Here is a 22,290-nt window from a genome sequence, read left to right as displayed (position 1 = left end):
TTGTAATGTTCGGACCTGGAACTTTAGCCCCAATAGTCCCTATGTTAATATGGCCTTGGTAGTGTTTTTTTTTATCTTGAACATAGATTATGTCATTTTCATGCTCATTGCATACCTCCCAAGTGTTCCTATTTAGGAGGGACAGCAGCTATTTTGGACCCAAATCATTCTGTCCCTCTTTTCTCGGAGCTCTGTATTTGCTGGTGTGTCTGAGGGTATAAACAGAGCTCAACTAAATGTGTTTAGAAAAAAAAAAAATCTATGTACATATGATCCATTATTGTTGGTCTCAATAACATTTCACTTGCCATTACCTACATTTTCTCAGAACAGCCATGCCCCAACTCACATCCCTAAAATTAAATGTTCCTTTTTTGTCGATTTGAAATGTTTGGAGGCATGTCATCAACAGAATACAAAATGATCAGAACAGGAAGTAATGGTTATTCTTTATTGCCAACAGTAAGATGGAGTTTTGTAGAATTCAACTATGAAACAATTTGTGGAATTCAACTCAGCGAAAGTTCATGTACTTCCAGCTCCAATCCTGTTGGTAAATTATAATTTCTTGAGCCAAGGACTGTTTTACTAAATACAATTCTACCATGTGATTTCTTAATGATATATTTAAAAAACACAAGTATTTTGTTTTATTATATTAAGCCAGTAATATAAAAATATATATTTTTTTATTTTGCAGTCAACATTGAAGACTAACAAATAAACAGGCTTTGGCAGCAAAAGTGGTCCGACAATGAGTGATGCATTCATAGGTCTACAAAGCACATTTGTAAAAGCGGTGGCTGAGAAAGAATTGTAGAACAGACAAGATTTGCACTGGCAGCTGGAATAATTTATGGGTACACAATTTGTTTAAGAAGTTGAATGAACTTCACTGTTTACCTGTATTTTGGATTCCTCTGTGTCCAGTAATAGCATTACTCCCAAGCCAACATTTCATTATCTACCTAGTTGGAGAATTTTCAAAAAAACACCAAACGTGTTAACCCTTGCAGACCTGGGAGAAGTAAGGGCATACTGGCCCGGTAGTGATTGAGATTTAATTAGTTTTGTTTTTTCATCCTTACAAACTATTTTAGATTTCATTTGCTCTTAATTTGTATTAAGGGGACAGATCTAAATATACAACACACAGTATCTAATAGATCCAATACAGAATAACTTTGAAAAAAACAAAAACACAGATTACAACGTTTTGTTAAACAATGTATCCAGGATTGAGGGAGAAATGGAAAGATTATGTGTTACACATAATTTCATGTAAATAGAAGTGTCGATTTAGGAGTTAAATGAACAAACAAAAAAGAAAAGTAAAAAGAAGGTTTTCCTTAGATCTTGTTTATTAATTTAGAAGGCACTATAATAGTTGTATTTTTCTTTTCCTATATTAATCAGTAGGCTTCCAATTTTGTGATAAAGTATTCGAGAAAGAACTGCCTCATACAAAGAGTTAAATTTTTGTATAAGGCTGTCTAGAATAGTGACCTAGTGGAATGACAAGACTAGAACATTATAATCTTTGAACCTCTGACCCACAGACTACAACAATTTTTTGATGGCTAACTATAGTTAACCCCTTCAGGACCGGCCTGTTTTTGCGATGTTTGTACGTTAAGGACCAGAGCAGTTTTAACACTTTTGTGGTGTTTGTGTTTAGCTGTAATTTTCCGCTCTCTCATTTACGGTTCCCATACAAGTTATATATTGTTTTTTTCAAGACAAGAAGGGCTTTCTTTACATACCAGTATTTATATTATGTCATATATTGTATTTAAAAAAAATAATGAAATATGGTGAAAAATAAAAAAAAAAACATGTTTTTGGACTTTTACTTGAAAAATCTTTTACTTATCTACAAAAGCTAATGAAAAAAACTGCTAAATAGATTCAAAATTTTGTCCCGAGTTTAAAAACACCCAGTGTTTACATGCTTTATTGCTTTTTTTTGCAAGTTATAGGCCTATAAATACAAGTAGGAAATTGCTGTTTCAATATATATATATTTTAAATGTATCAATAGTGACATTGTTACACCGTTATCTGTCATAAATCCCCGAAACACACCTAACATGTACATATTTTTTAAAGTAGACAACCCAGGGTATTTAAAATGGGGTATGTCCAGTCTTTTTTAGTAGCCACCTAGTCACAAACACTGGCCAAAGTTAGCATTTATATTTGTTTGTGTGTTAAAAATGCAAAAACCGCTAACTTTGGCCGGTGTTTGTGACTAAGTGGCTACTAAAAAAGGCTGAACATACCCCATTTGCAATACCTTGGGTTGTCTTCTTTTGTAAATGGTATGCCATCATGGGGCTAATTCTCATTCCTTGGCTACCATACGCTGTCAAAGGCAACCTAACCAATCTGACAAATTTCAATAAAAAAAATCAAGCCTTATATTTGACCCTGTAACTTTCACAAACACTATAAAACCTCTACATGTGGGGTACTGTTATACTCAGGAGACTTCGCTGAACACAAATATTAGTGTATCAGAACAGTAAAATATATCACAGCAATAATATCCTCAGTGAAAGAGCTGTTTGTGTGTGAAAAATGCAAAAAACTTCACTTTCACTGACAATATCATCGCTGTGATATGTTTTACTGTTTTGAAACACTAATATTTGTGTTCAGCGAAGTCTCCCGAGTAAAACAGTACCCCCATGTACAGGATTTAGGGTGTCATAGAAAGTTACAGGGTTAAGCACAGTGCTAGCAAATTAAATTATCTGGACTTTTGGCCTGGGTTGGCAGGCAGGTCCCTCAAATTGCAATCATTAAAATTACTTAATTAGGTAAAAATATTACATAAATATGCACGTAGAATTTTAATATATATACATATTTATATATTTGACGTCTACGTGTATATTTATGAAATTATTAATGTAATTTTGTATGTGGACATATGTATATTTCGTATTATTTTTATTTATTTATTTATACATAGATATATATATCATTACATTCTAAGTGTATTTTGATATAAATATATATATATCAATATCAAAATACTGTTAGAATAAAATTGAATATATATATATAATTTTTTTTTAATTATTAAAAATTATTTTTATTTTTTGTTATTTATTTTTATTAACATATTATTTGTATTTTATAATAATATATATATACCATATATATAGTTATTATATATATTGTATATATTCGTGTGTCATTTAAATATAAGTGTATTTTTATATTAATATACGTATATATAAATATAAAAATACACTTAGTGTGACATTATATATATGATACATATACATATATTATATATATAGATATAATACATGTATATATATCATATATATATACACATATTATAATTTTTTTTACACTGATTGTTTTTTTTTTTAACTTTATTTCTGATTTTTCACTTGCAGGGAGACTGCCTGTCAGCACAGACAGTCCCCCTGCAGGCAGATACAAAGACCCCTATTGCGGTCATGTGATCGAGTGATCACATGGCCGTGGGGTCCTGATCTGCCGAGGGGGGACTGCCCGGGCAGACAGGCAGTCCCCCTGGACCGGGAGGAGAGCTGATCGCCGCCGTGGGACCGACGGCGATCAGGTAAGTAGCCCAAAACCGTTATGACGGTTCAGGACCGTCAGCGGTCCAAACGCACGTTTTACCGCTGACGGTCCTGAACCGTCAGCGGTCCTGAAGGGGTTAAACAATCTAATTGGCAATGATGAACATTACAATAAAAACACATGTTAATGTAAACAAACCTGCAACCTCTTGTACATGACCATTATTAAACCTGCACAACATGCTTCATCTCATTACTAATGTAATTAGGCTTGTAAAGGACTGTTTAACCCAGGGGTAGACAACCTCTAGCACTCCAGATGTTGTGGACTACATCCCCCATAATGCTCTTACACTCATAACGCTCGCAAAGCATCATGGGAGATGAAGTCCAAAACATCTGGAGTGCTGAAGGTTGCCTATGCCTGATTTAACCTATGGAAAGGTTAATCTATGACCAGTACCAACATTACCAGTCTACAGCAAGTGCAAAAATAGTAGTCACATCTGGGAGACAAGAATTGCAATGTTTGAAAGCAGTGGCATAGATCAATGGCAATTAATATTCCTGGAGAATCATAAGTTACATAGTTACATAGCTGAAAAGAGACTTTCAACTAATAAAAGTACAGATAAAAGTATGTGCAGTTCAATGCTTATCCTTTAAATGAGATATTCACTCTTATTAATCATTTGAAGGTACAGCTGCCACCACACTGAATGTGTAATTCTCTAAAAACACCCAACCACGTGAAAAATGTGATTTTGAAAAGAGACTTGCGTCCATAAAATTCAGCCTCTCACACAACTGTTTTTGCTGTTGATTTAAAAGAAGGCAGAAAGCCCAGGCTGAAGCGCTTCCAATTACCGTATATACTCGAGTATAAGCCGACCCGAATATAAGCCGAGGCCCCTAATTTTACCCCAAAAAACTGGGAAAACTTATTGACTCGAGTATAAGACTAGGGTGGGAAATGCAGCAGCTACTGGTAAATTTCTAAATAAAATTAGATCCTAAAAAAAATATATTAATTGAATATTTATTTACAGTGTGTGTATAATGAATGCAGTGTGTGTGTATGAATGCAGTGTGTGTATGAATGCAGTGTGTGTATGAGTGCAGCGTGTGTATGAGTGCAGCGTGTGTATGAGTGCAGCGTGTGTATGCGTGCAGTGTGTGTGTATGAATGCAGTGTGTGTGTATGAGTGCAGTGTGTGTGTATGTGTATGAGTGCAGTGTGTGTGTGTGTATGTGTATGTGTGCAGTGTGTGTATGAGTGCAGTGTGTGTGCATGAATGCAGTGTGTGTATGAGTGCAGTGTGTATGAGTGCAGTGTGTGTATGAGTGCAGTGTGTGTGTATGTGTATGTGTGCAGTGTGTGTGTGTGTGTATGAGTGCAGTGTGTGTGTGTGTGTATGAGTGCAGTGTGTGTGTGTATGAGTGCAGTGTGTGTGTGTGTATGAGTGCAGTGTGTGTGTGTGTATGAGTGCAGTGTGTGTGTGTGTGTATGAATGCAGTGTGTGTGTGTGTGTATGAATGCAGTGTGTGTATGTGTGCAGTGTGTGTGTGTGTATGTGTATGAGTGCAGTGTGTGTGTGTATGTGTGTGTGTTGCAGTGGTGGGGGGGGCAATTTTATTATTTTATTTATTATTTTTTTTTTTATTATTTTAATATTTTTTTTTCATTATTATTTATTCTTCTTATTTTTTATTTAATTATTATTATTTCATTTATTTTTTCGTCCCCCCTCCCTGCTTGCTCTTACTCCCTGGTGGTCCAGTGTCATTGGTAGTTCAGTGGGGGGGAGAGGGGGGCTGCAGAGAGCGTTACTTACCTTTCCTGCAGCTCCTGTCAGCTCCCTCCTCCTCCGCGCCGTCCGGTCAGCTCTTCTGTCAGCTCCCACTGTAAGTCCCGCGAGAGCCGCGGCTCTCGCGAGACTTACACTGAGAGCTGACCGAGGTGCTGAACGGACGGCGCAGAGGAGGAGGGAGCTGACAGGAGCTGCAGGAAAGGTAAGTAACGCTCTCTGCAGCCCCCACAGCCCCAGTCTGTATTATGGCAATGCAAATTGCCATAATACAGACTATTGACTCGAGTATAAGCCGAGTTGGGGTTTTTCAGCACAAAAAATGTGCTGAAAAACTCGGCTTATACTCGAGTATATACGGTATGTTAGGAAAAAAATCCTTCTTGACAGTCAGATATCTCCTGGCATTAAGAAGCTATTACCCCACTAATTAGAAATTATATCCCTGTATATTATATTTTTGCAAGCATTTATCCAACTGCTGTTTAAACATCTGTATGGACTCTAATAAAACTAGTTGCTTAAAGGACCACTATAGGCACCCAGACCACTTCAGCTTAAAGGGACACTCCAGGCACCCAGACCACTTCTGCTCATTGGAGTGGTCTGGGTGCCAACTCCCACTACCCTTAACCCGGCAAGTGTAATTATTGCAGTTTTTTTTAAACTGCAATAATTACCTTGCAGGGTTAAGTCCTCCCCTAGTGGCTGTCTATTAGACAGCCACTAGAGGGAACTTCCTGCTTCATAGCACAGGTTTTCTGTGCTAGCGCGTCGCTGGACGTCCTCACGCTGTGTGAGGACCTCCAGCGTCGCTCTATTCCCCATAGGGAAGCATTGAAATTCATTTTCAATGCTTTCCTATGGGGTGCGCTAATGCGCATGCGCGGCATTGCCGCGCATGCGCATTAGGTCTCCTCGGCCGGGGGGCGAGATCAGTCTCGCCCACCGGCCGACGTAAGCAGAAGGAGGAGCGGCGGGGGAGGAGGAAGCAGCGACGTGGGACCTGTCGCTGACTCTGGTAAGTCACTGAAGGGGTTTTCACCCCTTCAGCAACTGGGGTTTGGGGGGTTGGAGGGAGAGGGACCCTCCAGTGCCAGGAAAACGGATCGTTTTCCTGGCACTGGAGTTTCCCTTTAATGAAGTGGTCTGCCTGCCTGCTGTAAACATAGTAGTTTCAGAGAAACTGCTATGTTTACATATGGGTTAATCCAGCCTTTAGTGGCTGTCTCATTGACAGCCGCTAGAGACGCTTCCGCGCTTCTCACTGTGATTTTCACAGTGAGAAGACGCCAGCTTCCATAGGAAAGCATTGAGAATGCTTTCCTATGGACTGACTGAATGCGCGCGCGGCTCTTGCCACGCATGCGCATTCAGCCGATGACGCCCGAAGGTGGAGGAGAGTCCCCAGCGCTGAGGGAGCCCGGCGCTGGAGAAAGGTAAGATTTTAACCCCTTCCTCCCAGTTCAGCCCGGCGGGAGGGGGGTCATGAGGGTGGGGTGGACCTATTATTACTATAGTGCCAGGAAAATGAGTTTGTTTTCCTGGCACTAAAGTGGTCCTTTAATGGATTGCTACAAAACAAAGTTTGATGGCTAGATTTATATGAAAATACAAATCTACAATCCTTTATGGCATTCCCACGACTTATTGATTGCCCTTCCTCATTGGATGGTTTGCAATGTTAGCATTCTGTAAATTACTGACCCACTTTTGTTGCATCGAAACAATGCTCATAGTAGATTTGTGCACAAATGCGTTACAGCAGGGTTGAATGAATCAAATTCCTGTTAACCTAGCTCCAAACAAAATATCTGTCTGGGATTTAGCTGTGGAGTCGTATTGATTGGATAAATCCAGATTGATTTGTTCAGGCGTAGAATTAAAGGCATTTGATTTGTTTATAGTAGCTGAAATGCATTTGTGCACAGATCTAGCACATATTAATTCAGGGTTTCTAAAATTGTGGTACAATTCTAGTAATTAGATGGTTTTATGACTAATCCACTAGAAGATCTTTATTAAGAGAACTAAATTTAGAAACTCCGCAGACAAGACAACATTAATTTAAAGACTAATTATGCTTGGTTCTTTTGTCTAATACTAATGGAACATTGTGTAACAGATATGGGGAGACATTTCTGTATTATGCATCAATATGAGTTGAGGTTGCTCATCAGTAACAGTCCAATTAATAGTAGCATCATATTGACACATGGTCTAAATTGGCTACTGACTATTGGAAAATTAACACTGAGAACGTTTTAATGTCTGTGCTTGCTGCATGCTATGTTAATAGGAACAGTTACTATAAATCTTATCAACTATTTTACTTTTAAATGGGAAGTAAGGAAGACATATTTACACCTTTCAAGTGTAGTTGAGTAAGATAGCTGCATTCCTCTCTGCCGTTCACTCATTAAAGAGTCTATGAAAAAATAAATTATGGAACATTTTTAGTTGGGACCCCAAAGATATTTCTGAGCATGAGATTCGTTTTATTCTCCATTTTGATCGGGGTATTTATGAAAACAGGGCAGAATCTCACATTCCTAAAATCATTTCTGCTCAATGTGGCAACAGGAATGAAAAGCTGACCCAGAGCAAGGTAGGTTTAAAATGGGACATGAGTGGGCAGAGGTAAACACCGCTTCCCAGTCTCTGATCAGAATTTAAGACACTGTATCGGAGGTTCAATCAATGAGTCATCATGCCTGGTGTCTTTGGGGCACATCTGGGAAGCCACAATCTAACATCACAGGACATATGTTTTGTAATACGTAGTACAAACACATTTTTAGATCTGAATTTTTTTGTTTCCAGGATAATTAGTATTACATTATCTTTTCCAATCTGGTACAAAATAGCATCCTAGCAGCAAGTAATGACACAGTGTGAATTTAATATCATTCATAATGGCACTGACTACCTGGTTATGTGCAGCTGGCTTTAGACAAATAATTTTTTTAAAGTGACAATGTCTGGCCAGACTTTGCGCTGACTGAAAGCATGTTTGAGTATCCGAACTGTTTGAACAGTAATATTAAATTACTTTCAAGTGCTGTCATAAACAAAGAAAATAATATAATCTCAGATTTCTGGGACAAAATATTTCATTATACACGTTGGAGCGTGTATGTCATGAGGCATCTAAAGCAGAAGCTTATGGGAGTTGTAGTTCAGTTGTCTGTTTTCCACTGAAGAACGCCAACAGTTGAACTACAACTCCCTGAATAATTAGTTTGATATGCTGCTGAATTATTGGAGCAAAGGGAAAATCACTGTATGTTGAAAAAGAGGGGCAGAAACAGTTGGATGATGGAGCAAAACGGTTCATTCAGGGTTACACTTACCCTTTCAAAGACATTTTTTTTTTAACTTGAAATGCTACTATTAGGTGCCTACCCGTAATGTGGTGGAATCTCGGTAAAAATAAATTTAGTAGGCCGAGATTGCCACGTGGTATGTGCGCACATATACAGATGTATCGGTCGGTTGGTTGCACGTGGAAAAGATACAATCAGTAGTGTACGGAGCATGTGCAAGGATACAGGATATAGTATTCCCCTCCTCCATTGTGCTGGGCAAGCCATGTGGTCAAACAGGAAGTTAGTCTTTGTTCGGTTGATTGGGTAAGAGTATGTGTGGGTGGAGCTTATTATGGGAGGAGTTACATGCCTATATAAGGGACCTACACTGTTGTTCGGGGCTCAGATCTTGTTGTATTTTGGTGACATTAGTCCCTCTGAGTCCCGGTCGGTGAATCGAATAAAGAATCTCTTCCTTCCTGAAGAAACCTGTGTCCATCTCTCTGTGCTCGGCTTCCGTCAGTTTCTCCGGTATCAGTAATACCTGAATTTTTATAACTTACCAGAAATCCAGCGCTGCCATCATCCCTGCCTTTGCACGGTCTATTCACAGGCTTCTCATAGAGAAGTCTGCGATTGGACCGTTTCATCCGTTTAGAGCGCATGTGCAAGCTCTGAGTCAGCATTGGGAGGTAGAGGGAGGGTTTTTAACAAAGAAAACTCTATTTCTCCAACAGAACGGGACAGGAGGCAGCTCACATAGGGAGGGGAGATTTTATGCTGTCTTAAAATATGTACAGAAGTCATCCTAGGCATCCAGGAACACAGTCATGTGTGCCGGGGAGTGTACAAATATACCTCCGTATGTGCAGCTTTTCAGGCAGAACTGCTGTACATACAAACTGCTACCACCATGACCACTTCGAATTACTGAAGTGGTCATGGTGGTTGGAGTAAACCTTTAATATTTTTTTTTTAACTAAAAAAAAAATAATTAAAATACTAACTCAGAATAACTAACTAATCTAGTCTATATAAAACACCTAATATGCTTCAAACTTATCAAATATTTGAATTTCATCTGTGTGGCATTTAAGAGTGTAACTTTACATAGAAACAACAATAATAGAACAGCTGATGGAGCCCTACAGTTATTGCACCCTTGCTATTTTAGGATGAGGTTTGTGAGTTTAAATAGCAGCATGACCGCTGCCAACGCTTACTATACTTAAAACACGCTGCTCCTGATGCAAGACTGGTATTTTCTGCAGTACACAAAAAGATCTGTTTGGATAAAATAAGTAAGTGCCACGGCACTGTGCTATTCTCAACTACTACGTGTGTCTTAAACCATAACAGAGCCTCAGTTATACATGTGTAACCTTTCTATCATTCTTTTTATGGTGAAGTTGTATATCATGTTTACATTACTTTTTGACATTTGTAATCATAAGGTAGAACAGATGAACTCAGCTTATTTTAAAAGCAATGTTTCTTTTAAAGTGACTTCTATTACTTAGGGGTATGTTGTCTTGGTTTCGAAACTATATGCCAGTTTACCTGGTTGCTGCTCGGGAGGAGAGGAGGATACATGTTAGATAAATTATGAATGTATTTTACTCTATGTTACCAAAACTAAGGTTTGTCATTTTAAGTAAATAAGAGGTGAGCCATCTGCAGCAGTTCAATTTTTTGCTGAAATTAAGCAAAAACACAATCACAGTCACTAATAGATGTCACTAATAGATTGCAAAATACTTTTTTTTTTAATAAGCTCAATGAAGACTGGCATTTTGATGTTGCCTAGCAGAAGAGGTTGGGTGGGATTGTCTTGACATGTGTCCCAGAGTAGCCCCTCCCATATCCATAGTAGTCCTAATACAGTTTTCTACTGAGAAAATTTTATTCAGTTTTCAACTAAAATATTGTGAAATGACCTAACATACTGTACAAATAATGCGGACCATGTGCATTCAAAATGTTAACACTTTAACAACGCATTTCAAATTTTCTATGCAAAAACATAACACGTCACACGTATAAACACTGTTCAAACAAACATTATTACATGTAGAAAAGTCTATATTTGAGACTGCATAACATGCTGTATTCTTCTAGTGTGCAGGGTCTGATGGGGAGGCAAATGGGATGTGATGTTACAATCGCCACTTGTCAGATGAATACTGCAGAAAACCTGCCTCTTCTCCTCCACTGGCAATGGCAGTAATGTAGTTTGGACAGTAAATCATTTGTATGATGGAGGGCCAGTGAGAGAGATCTTTTGATCTCCCTGGCTGCTTCACAAGTCGTCTCTCCTGCTGCATTAGCGTGGGCCTGGGTACACCTTGTGCGCACACCAATAGCTTTACAGGAGTACAGTACATATTAAAGACCTATGACATTGTACCGCAGTATAAATAATAACTTTACATTTTGAGTGCTCCGTTTTCTATTGCTTAAAAAAAACTAAATGCTGCATTCTGCACCTTAAAACAGCTCTTTGCCATTCATGATATCACAGCTCAAGTTCATATAGCTCTCTGTCTAAAATTAATTATTGGAAAGCACCAAGTGAAACAGGTACAAGACACCTAGCCAGACATACAGCAAGGAGAATTACTATTAGGTTCTGTAGGTTTTACCTTGAAACAATGTAACCTGTTGCAGCGTTTAATAAACTGCAATGTTTACATGGCAGGGTTATACTTTCCTCTAGTGGCTGTCATATGGACAGCCATTTCAAACCACTAGCGGTGCTGCCTAAAACTACGTCACCTGACTGCAGCACCCATAGAAAAGCGCTGATTCAATGATGTACTGTGGGGAAATTTGATGTACCTAATGCTCTTCTCTGAGGAGAATGGAATTGGTCTGACTTCTCAAAGAGAGGCCGAGAGGTAAGCAGCACCAAGGGTGCCTTAGCAATGGAAAAGGGCAAATAAAAACAATTTTGATTAATTTTTATTCTGAACTGACGACAACTTTGTTTTTTAGGTACAGAGACACCTGTTTGTATTCATTTAAATACCAAGTAGAGTAACCAAAGTGAAAGCACAGCTAATTTAAAGAATGTTTTCAGCACGGCTATTTTGATATTAAAGTTGAAATTCACTGTGAAGTCACTTTTAATTCTCCCTTTAATAAACAAAACTGTATGTGTCTGTCTATAGTTGTCTCTTTTCCTGTTATGACTCTTTCAGCCTGCATATAGTGTCCCCTATTGGGCCATTGTAATCCTCTCCTTTGGGGTTGGTCAGACTGTCTTTCTTTTTGGGTATTTGAGTTGTTCCTGATGTATACTCTGTATAAACCCTAGAAACAAATGAGCGGAAAATTCCATCCTTTAGCGTGCCTATTAAAGTATTTTATCAATAGTCTACATTACATACTTCTGACGTGTATCAATATTGTTCTATATGACACTTGCAGGAAGCGGACCATATAAACTTTAGAACTGAAATCAATATGCTAAATATTGAGAGCTATGATTTTTCTTAGGCTGAAATAATACAATAAATATTTTGACATTTAAACAGGGCAGTTGTATTCTATTTTTTTTTAATGAATATAATAATAATAATAGATTATTAAAGTGTTACCTTATGTGTATAAATGAGCACTGAAATTTAAAAGCCCGCTTTTCGTTTAATTTGAAATTTAGTGTAAGTTTTAGCATTGTAGTTTATTAAATTGTCACTCTTATGCAAACTAATTAGGTCCTTACAGAAAACGCAAAAAATTAAGGTTTTGGTCGTAGTAGAAGATCTACCAAATACAGAGCATGGTGAATGCATTGAAAAATTTTGATCCATTCACTGCTCTGGCAATTGCACCAGTGACTTATTGATAAGCCAGTGTTAGTGACATCACATAATCCTTCAATGGTCAGAGGTATTTGCATTTAAGATATGAATTTTTACCGGCTTGTAGAATTCTCCTCAAACGGATAAAGAATTTCTCCATTGTTGCAGATTTCACAGATGAAGCCCTTCTGACTACAAAGACTGCAGCTGTAAACATGGGATGTTGCAAACTTGATAACTTTTAAGAGAAATGGAGCCAGCTTGCCATCGACAACCTGCGCAAGGCAAAAAAATAGGAGTTAGCTTGTTAGAAGAAATATAATTTAGATTTTCTCTATATCTATTGTGATTGAGAAACCTACATATGTTTTCAGTGGAAGGCAATTAACAGTGCGCACGATAGCCCTACAATATACGTTGTAAAAAGGTCCATCATTTCAGCAGAGTATGACATAACATGTTCATAACTAAAGAAAAACTATATTGGGGCTGATGTGTACTGTAGTCATTGCTGCCGCCCAGTGATGAGAGTGAGCGCAGGACTTATCTTTCTGCATTTATGTTCATAACTACCTATTAGCATTTCGAACCTCCTTTGAATTGACTAAAACCTACCCAGTAATCATTAGAAATCAAAAATTGCTGCACTTATTTTTTCTTTTGGTCACATTAATTGTAGCCTTGGATCATGTGACACAAGAACTTGTAACTGATAGGATGAAATGCGTTGTTGCTGTGATAATAGAGAAACACCTTACAATTAATCCTGATGAAGAGTCTAATTTTCTTTTTTAGCCTTCATTAATTGTGTTGGATTTATAACTTCATATTTCCTGCTCTTTTAATTGTTTACTAGAGCTAGTGGGAGCCTCTGTGTGTAATTTAAATTCAATTAACAGAGCAGGAGATAAGGAACCTCTGAAGGAAACACACCATGTTGCAAGATCTGCTTGAAAATGAAACACTTTTTTTTTTTTTATGGAGGTTGTATGAATCACAGCCATGTGGCAAGGGCTGCACCATGTATCAGGGAATTTTGCAATTACGTACTAATAGAAACATTTGATACAATACTGGAGGAACCCCAAAAATCTAAAGCAGAATATTTTGGTGCCAATTTGTGAGCTTTAATTTGACCTGCTTCAATTTTGTTTTTCAACACAATCATATCAAAACGGATTTTATATTTTATAAGGACTTATTTATCACTTTGTTTTACTATTTGGCGGCAGAATAAAAAGTCGGCTATTCAAACTATTAATTAGCTCACAGTGGTTAAACACTCCTTTTTATCACAACTCCCTGCATGTCACTTAACTACTGGATGACATTCAGTTGCGCAGTGAGGATAGTGATATACCATTCTGTTTTTACAACCAAGATGAGATACAAATGAAAATAGTAAAGCTAAAATAGACCAAAGACTTTTAAACCAAAGTACAGAATGCCAGAAAGAGCAGGATAACCATCCTGCAAGCTCCAGCATAGAGATAAAAGATATATCCATTGCCTGAGGGGGCTGTAAATTATACACAGTTACATTTAAAAACCAATGGGACAGGGAACATTGTAGATTCAAAGAGATTAACATAGGTATAAGGCCTGCTGGAACAAAGGAGCTATGGTTTAAATATGATTAGAGATAGCACAAAGTTTGTAAAATCAGTAGAAGCCAAAGTGAAGAACTGATGTATCATAAACTACAAAGTCCAATGAATATAGCTCATTTATGAAAACAGCAGATACTGACATCAGAAGAAGACAGCATAGCAAGAAAGAATATATTGCAATAACATGTTATTCTTACAATATACATATAACAACTGTTGGGGCAGAAACCCATCCGAGGGCTGGTGCTTGTTCAATCTAATATTTATCTATTCTTTGAACTCAGACGAAGATGATATCATTAGGGTTGTAAAATCATTCCTATTATAGAACGAGTGTGTTTGTCATACTGGCACTAGGTGGAGCTGTATAAATTGTACGCAGTTACAGAATAAAATACATTTTGTTGTTATTCTGTGCATATCTCTCATTAACGGACACCCTGGTTCTATCAGGCAATTTTTTTTTTTTAATCAGTAAATTAATGCAATGCATTCCTCTGAATTCTCCTTAAGTTCTTTTAATAACCATAACTATCAGATATTAGATCTCAAGGCAATACATGCAGGAATATTAACCATTCCGACCGTCTCTCACCAATTTAGGTGACAGAGAGCCTTTACAATTGGGTTGCACTAAGTTACAATGATCCAATGAAGGCCAATTATGCCACAAGAAAATCCTTCTTGACTACATAATAACAATCAGATTTCTCCTTGGATCAACAACTTGCTCAACTATTAATTCAATAAATAGTAAAGGGAAAAAAACCAAGTATGTATGGCTAATACGGATTGGTTCCCAACTTGGTCAATAACAGTATTGGTTGTCCAACTCTGTCAATAATTTAACTTACTATTTCCCCCCAGCATAAAACAAAAAACAGGTATGCAGAAATAAACAGAAGGCTATATTTGGGAAGAAATATGATCCAAGAGGTAAAATAAGGATTATAAATATGATCTATTAAAAAAGATGGAGTGTAATGTAACTATAGCTAATAAAATGGCCATTAAATTGAGTTAACAAAATTTACATTAATTCCCATGACGTGGGTATTACGCTTCCTACAGAGTTTCTGACCTGTTTTGTTTTATAGATCAGTTGTGCCAAAACGGTAGATCCCCAGATGTTGCAGAACTACAACTCCTATGATGCTTTACACACCTCTGCATGTCTTCAAAATGACAAAGCATCATGGAAGCTGTAGTTTTAAAACATCTGGGGATCTACCTTTTAGGCACCCCGTTATAGATTTTTGGTACTATGAATACAGTCCTCTAATAGTAACAATTTGTGGACACAAAAGTATCATCATATGACTAAAATGTGCTTTCATGATCACCTAAAGCAAGAGCAGATACTACAGGTGGCAAATCATGAGGGACAATAAACAAGTCACCAAGTGTCTGTGTGAAATGTCACAACACAGACTTTGTTCTGCCACAAACTTAATATTCACAATAAGTGCATGCTTGACCAGAGAGCAGTTACTCCCAGTAATTTAGCCACCCAACGGCCAGAAAATTCCATTCCGTTAGAAACTTGGTATGGTACGTAACAATCCCAATGAACATATTGCTTAACTGCTCTTGTGCATGTAATTTAATAACAATTAACTAGTGTTTTTGTGGTACACTTGCTCTCTTTTCTTCAGATGATGTGCACTCACAAATCGCTTAAAGTTACTTCGAAAAAGTAATCACAGCGGGTGCAGACTCGATGGCTCGAAAGGGTGACATGCCCTACAACTTCAAGGTCAATAGTTCAAATCAGCACAGGTCAACTGTGAAAGATGGAGTCTGTGGCCGTTGTTCTGAGTCACGTGACAAATTAGATGTTTGTCTTCGTCCATGTCATAACTGCAGTAAACGTACTGAAACTATTGGCATAGTTTAGTGGGAAAGCAATCTTTCATGCCAAACATATAGGGATGAGAAGATCTGGTCACAGTTTTGTCTTAGTATCCCTCAGGCGAAAATTAATTTGAGCTTGCATACATCAAAAATAGAACGTATGGTGCTTAAACAAATGTGAACAGTTTTCTGTGAACATTGTGAACACTGAAGGCATAAAGAATGGATATTTGTATTGGCCATTATTCTTTATGTATACTTAAAAGCTGGAATGTTTCATGAGGATTTATTAATTTTGTAAATTGAACAAACTGAAAGATAGTTTGTGTTAATTTTTCAACAATATTTGATCTAATGGCATGTTCTAGTTTCTTGTAGGAGCATTGAATATTTTTATTTATTTATTTTTTGCAGTGCATAAAAAGTTTAACAGCCCGAGTGAGGTACCCCAACGGCAGTCCTCTCGCAAAGTTTCATCAATTATTACATTGGGGTGGTCAAGAATACATGCACCAATTGTGTTATATGCGAAGCTGTCAGTCTAGTGTGAACATAACAGTAGGAATAAAGTAAACATAGCACATGCAGTAGCGTAATCAGATCAGGTAAAACATGAACATTAAGCGTGGCTTGGACACACTGCCTGGCCAGTGGTTAATAACTGTTCTGTGTATTGAAAAACAAACATTATGGTGATGGCCTGAGTAGAGAGTGCCCGACTGTCCAGTACTGATGTCGCTTTGAACTTAGTGTGACTATGGGTTGTAAACTCAGTGTGTACTGTTGTCGCTTTAAATGGCTCTAGGTAATGTTGTATGTCACTGGATTCTAGTCCACAGTATTATATATACACTTCTAGGTCCTCTTTATAGCTAGGTGAATCGCATGCCAGGCCTTCGGCTCAGTAAAGTAAAAGTCACATCTGGTATGTATCTGGCCCTAGAGGGTAAGCAGGATCAGTAGGGCAGTTCGGAGCGGCAGTTTTGCTCCTTTCTTGTTGTGGGACCAGCGCCCCGTGGACGTGTGCCCGCTGGCCATAGTAGGCCCCCGGCCCTCTTAGCTGGCGTCCCCTGTCCGGGTGTCGGTACATGACGGGAGTCGCATGGCGTTGCGGAGACAGGCAGTCCCCTCTGCCCCAGGATTGTGCTGGAGCTGGCGCCCTCTTGCCACTGACCTGGGATCCAGTGTGGTCTATGGTCATCCCTGACGGGATATTGCGGTGAGCTGTGCATTTTCACTTGGGTCGTCGTTTGGCAGCTCTCCGCCAGTGTGGTCGGCGCTTGTGGGCATACCCCAGGTTGCTCCCAGCCCGGGTGGGCCCTTATCGTGAGATGTCGTTGTTTGAGGCTTCTTTGTGCCCTGAGGTGAAGGCCCCAGTCTCCCCCTGCCATTCACTCTGGTCCGTGAGGGCGGCTTGGGATAGGTAGTCACTGATTGCAAACGCTTCGTCCATTTGGCCCAGAAACGGTTGAAGAGCAGTGATGGGGTCATCAGCAAAGTCGCAGGCACCTGGGGTGATATCTAATCGCTGTGGGTCTCGTGTGGCTGAGTCTGTCAGCGCCACCATCTTGGAGGCCCTCACCACCACGTTGCCTGTGGGGCTCGCGGGGTCCGTCGCTTGGTGTGGCGTGCAGGATCTCCCATCTGGCGGGGACTGTGATACCCCCACTGGTCCATTGGGGAGGGGGGAGCAGTGTCTGTGTTCTTGTGGACCGTAGAGTCGGGCGGGAAGGCAGCCGTCCTTCCCCATCACCTCCTCCGGTAGGCCCAAGCTGGCCATAGCGGTTCCCGGGCATCGGTACTGGTGTTGCCGGGTGCATAGGCGTTGTGGCAATCCAATAGGCTTGTTTGCCCGCTAGTCTCGTCGCTGTTTCCCGATTTATCGGCTTAATTGAGCCCATGTAGCTGGAGCCCATGTGAAGTGCGACCAGTCGGCTTGCTTGCTCGGCTCCGCCCCCCACATTGATTAGTTTTTAAGAGGCGCTCACCCCCTCGCCAACACAGTGAATCCACCTATAGCAAACACACAAAGATTGATCTTTACACAGAGAGGTCACTTAGGTGGAACTTTCGAATGGCAAGCAGGCAGTATTTATCTTTGGTTTGATACTAATCTAGTTAGCTATATCAAAATATTGCAGTTAAGGAAATGCAACAAAATGTTTGCAGATATGCGGAGAACAAAAATAAGTGGCTTTCTGAAGACATCAAATATTAGGCACTAGTTATGTTTTATCACTTCTGAATTTCTTTGAGACAATTATGCAAACAAACTATGTATTTGGTTTTTAATGTCAATTCATATATGTATTTTGTGCTTAATGTCAATTCTTTACAATATAGAGACTTTATGTAACACTCTGAGCATTGGGGAATACCAATAGGCTTAGGACATCACCCCATGGTTTATTTCATTGCTGTAAAGCAAGTATTCATATTTAACCCTACAATGGACTTTTTGAAAACCGCAGAGCGAAACACAACCAGCTTAGTTCATACCTAACTCGCTGCAATGACTACTTGACACAGTTTTTTTCCCCCCTCTCTTTCATTTTATTAACCTTCACAGAACATACATAAATTAGGTTGAGTGTCCAAGTACAAGTCTAAGAAAGAAGGATAACCAGCTCTTCAATACAACGATGTGTGTAAAATGTTTCCCATTCATGTAAACTTCTATTAATTGCTCTGAAAAACATTTACATCAGAGGAGGAGATCAATAGATGCTATAGACACATGCTAATCACGCAATTCCCTTTCATCTTTTGTGCAGTGATTCAGGTGCCAGCATGACTGCATTTCCCAAGGCTAACAATGGGGCAAGATCAACACAAGTACCGAGGGCCACTAGATGTACCGATGTCTATCGACACAGCTGTGCTGATTTGGAGGAATAGTTTTGAAAACACCAACTGTTTTAACCCTATCAACCATTGACAAAGGTAAATGCGAAGTTGAGTAGTTGCTGGAGTGCTGGTGTCCGCTCACAACTCACAAGTTCCCAAAAATGACTACAATACCAATAAAATCACAGTAGACAAAGCATTGTGAGATAGCCTGGGGGAAAAGTAATGTTTACAATGAATTTCTATATGGTCAAAGTCTGAATACGAACATCAGTCATTATGATGTTGTTACCATACAATCTTTAATACTCAGCTCATTATTTTGTAACAATGTATTTCCAGTGTTCTACTTACAAGTAAATCTTAAAATATAAGACCAGGACCCAGATTATGACATTCAAGGGAATACAATGAAATCCGTCATTCAAGTGGTGCATAATAGATCAAGTGAAGATACAAGATGATCTGTATATTGTGATTGCAGAAATACAATGAGTATAGAGATCCAAAGGCGAAAACCTTTTTATTTTGTTTGCTCTCACTACCACCCTGTACTTTTGTACTTCATTGGGAAATATTTCACAAAGATATGTTGAAGCCTTGTAAGCAAGGGTGTTACAGTTATAGACCTATCTCACTCATTAATGTTGATGTTAAGGATTTTGCTAAAGCATTAGCCAACAGGTTGGGTCCACTTCCAACTGTGGTTCATCCAGACCAGGTAGGGTTTAAAGCTAATTGCTTTCTGGGCTTTGATACAGAGAAGGCCTTTGACCATGTAGATCGAGTTTTCATGTAAAAAATGTTTGATCACATTGGCCTGCACAGTTAGCTTCTATAATGGCCAACAACAAGAATGTCCATCATGGTAGTTTTATCCAGTCATTTCAAAGCAAATCTTAAGGGCATCCGTCCAGCACATAGGAAGATATGGCTGCCTTGGAAAGAATATTTGAGGTCTATCCAGAACATCACTGTTGTCAATCTGTCTCTGTATGCTTTAAGTTGTCTTTGTTATAGTCCTTCTATAGTTAATCACGTTATGGAAATTTATAATTTTCTACCAAATTTCTGTGTCGTTAATAAAATCATGACTTTATATCATGTAATAGTTAAGTCTGTGAATTTTATTAAGAATGAGGCTCCTATTATGTTGGTTTAAAGCTGGGAAACTACACACCCTGTGAAGTGTTGTATAGGTCTAAAATAAAAATCACGAAAGGTAATCAGCCGCTTTCAAAGTGTGCTCAAGGCAGCAACCAACTGAGGAGGCCTTAGAGGCCATCGCCCCTCGAACTGAATGAGGTGAAAATAGTGAGGTATTAATGCCAGCCAGAGACATAATCCATTTGACCCAACAAGCCAGGGTAGTGGTAGACACTGGCCAATGCGGTTTCTGGAAGGAAACGAAGAGCTCGTGTTTCGATTAGTCTCCTTATGAAGAGGTGTGAAGTTTATATGTTCGTAGGCATGTGACTGGACATAAGAGTGGTCTGTCAGGGAAAAATGGATATAAAACTTTTTTCGATGAAGTCTTAGTTCTTCGAGATATATCAAAAAGTACCCCTTCTGGAAAATAGGAACGAGTGGTAATATCCCGAGCTCTGACATCAGAAACCCTCTTGCAGGATATTAGACAGACGAGCATGGCCAGTTTTGCCAACAGTTGCTTCAAGGATAGAGAGGTTATAGTCGGACAGGATTCAAGAACGTTGAGGATGATAGAAACGCCCCATAATACTGAATAATGGCAATGGAGGACGTGAAAATCTGATACCACGTAGGAGTCTACACACCATAGGATGGCGTCCGACCGGGGCTCCATCCATACCTTGGTGTCCAGCTAATATGGCAGAACGGTAGAGGTTTACTCTTTACCGTCAAATAGTGAGGTTAGGAAGTAGAGAATCGAGGTCAGAGGAGCCGATATGGGATCTAAATTTCGTTCCAGGCACCAATCATGCCATCTGCTCCAAGTAGACTGATAAGTCTGTCTAGAGCCGGGTGCCCATGCACTCTCGATAAGGCGGAGAGTTGATTCTGAAACTTGCTCGACTAACCAAGGTCCCCTGAAATCAGCCACACCGTGAGATGTAGAAAGCCCTGCTGAACAAGGGGATGGAACAATCTGTCTGGATCCCGAAGCAGGCAGTCGAGGGATGGAAGGAGACCGGGTAAATCGATAGCCATCTCTAGGACAATAGGAAAATATGGTTGGGACGGCCAGAAGGGAGCCACAATCACTAGAGTTCCGGCCTCGCACAGTAGCTGCAGCAGGCACCGTGGAATCAATGCAAAGGTTGGAAATGCATAGTTCCTTGCGGACGAACCGTCTTGGGTGAAAGCATCTGTTGCTAGTGCTGATGGGTCCGGTCTCCAACTGAAGAACTTGGGAAGTTGTGTATTCAAGCGGGAAGCAAAAAGGTCTTTGTTCAGAGGGCCCCATAGATACTGGGTGTCTTGGAAGACCCTGGAATCCAGATGCCAATCGCTGAAGTCTCTGAGGTGTCGTGAGTACCAATCCGCTGTGGTGTTGCTGAGACGGGGAATATATTCCGCGGTAACGGAAATGCCTTGTGCCAGGCAGAACTGGCAAAAATCTCGGGCAATGATCGCTAGGACCTTCGATTTCGTGTCTCCGAGGTGGTTGATGTAACGGATAGCTGATATATTGTCCATGTTCAGGAAGATAGTGCACTGGGCCCGAGTTAAGGAGTGTGGCGAAACCGAACTCGCCACGTGTCCTTGGAGGGGGCTGCTTGCCCGCCTCTTGCCTTTGGACTATGGACCAGACCTTATGTGAATGTGTTAACCCAGATAGTTATGCCATGGAGCCCATTCGTGTAGTTAAAGACTTCGGCTCCGTGGCGAGTGAACTGTGTGAGTAGGATCTGCGCGCTATTCGGTAGTTTTGTGCGCGCAGATCCCAGCTATCTGGGGATATGTGAAATGTCTGTGTGTTATGGATAAAAAGTAACTTTCTGTATTTTAAAGTATTTTATGTCTTTTACTGTCTTTTTGTCTGCCATGTGGGTAATGGAGTTTTGCCTCAGTCCTTGGAGATAATTAGATTCCTTCCTCAATTATCTCCAGGCCAGAGGGGAGGGATTGTGAGGCATTGTGGGAGGTAAATGGTCTGAGCTGGAAAGTCATGCTAACAGGGGTTTTAAAAGATACTTTACTAACTTTTGAACCCCTGGTCTGATTCATGCCATTTTTTAATATGTTGTTCCCCTGAATGGATTGATTGTGGATATGTATTTTTATGTGAATGTGATGTATGGTTTTAGAGTTATGAAAGTTGGGTAGAAAGTATGTTTTAACTGTATGTGTAATTGGGTTAAGTGTTAATCTAAGGGGAGGAGATGTGTGGGAGGTAACATCTATGCTATTGGATATTTTACACCTCCCCTGTGGGCAGGCTTAAATGTGTAAGATGGAAATAAAAGCCAGGCTGGATGTGCCAGTCCAGAGTTCCTGTTTTACCCTCAAAGTGA

At 39.5% G+C, this 22,290-nt stretch overlaps 1 protein-coding gene across 1 annotated transcript in view; it reads right to left on the bottom strand.

Moving 5' to 3' along the window:
- The window catches only part of PLEKHM3 (pleckstrin homology domain containing M3), a 220,129-nt gene that overhangs the window by 28,563 nt on the left and 169,276 nt on the right, over positions 1-22,290 (bottom strand). The window contains exon 7 of the mRNA XM_063430113.1: positions 12,600-12,757. Coding sequence (XP_063286183.1) covers positions 12,600-12,757 — 158 coding nt within the window. The remainder of the gene's footprint in view (positions 1-12,599; positions 12,758-22,290) is intronic.

The sequence above is a fragment of the Pelobates fuscus genome, chromosome 8, assembly GCF_036172605.1.
Source record: "Pelobates fuscus isolate aPelFus1 chromosome 8, aPelFus1.pri, whole genome shotgun sequence".
NCBI lineage: Eukaryota > Metazoa > Chordata > Amphibia > Anura > Pelobatidae > Pelobates > Pelobates fuscus.
The sequence above is the reverse complement of the archived record's forward strand: the minus strand, read 5'-3'. Positions and strand labels throughout refer to the sequence as shown.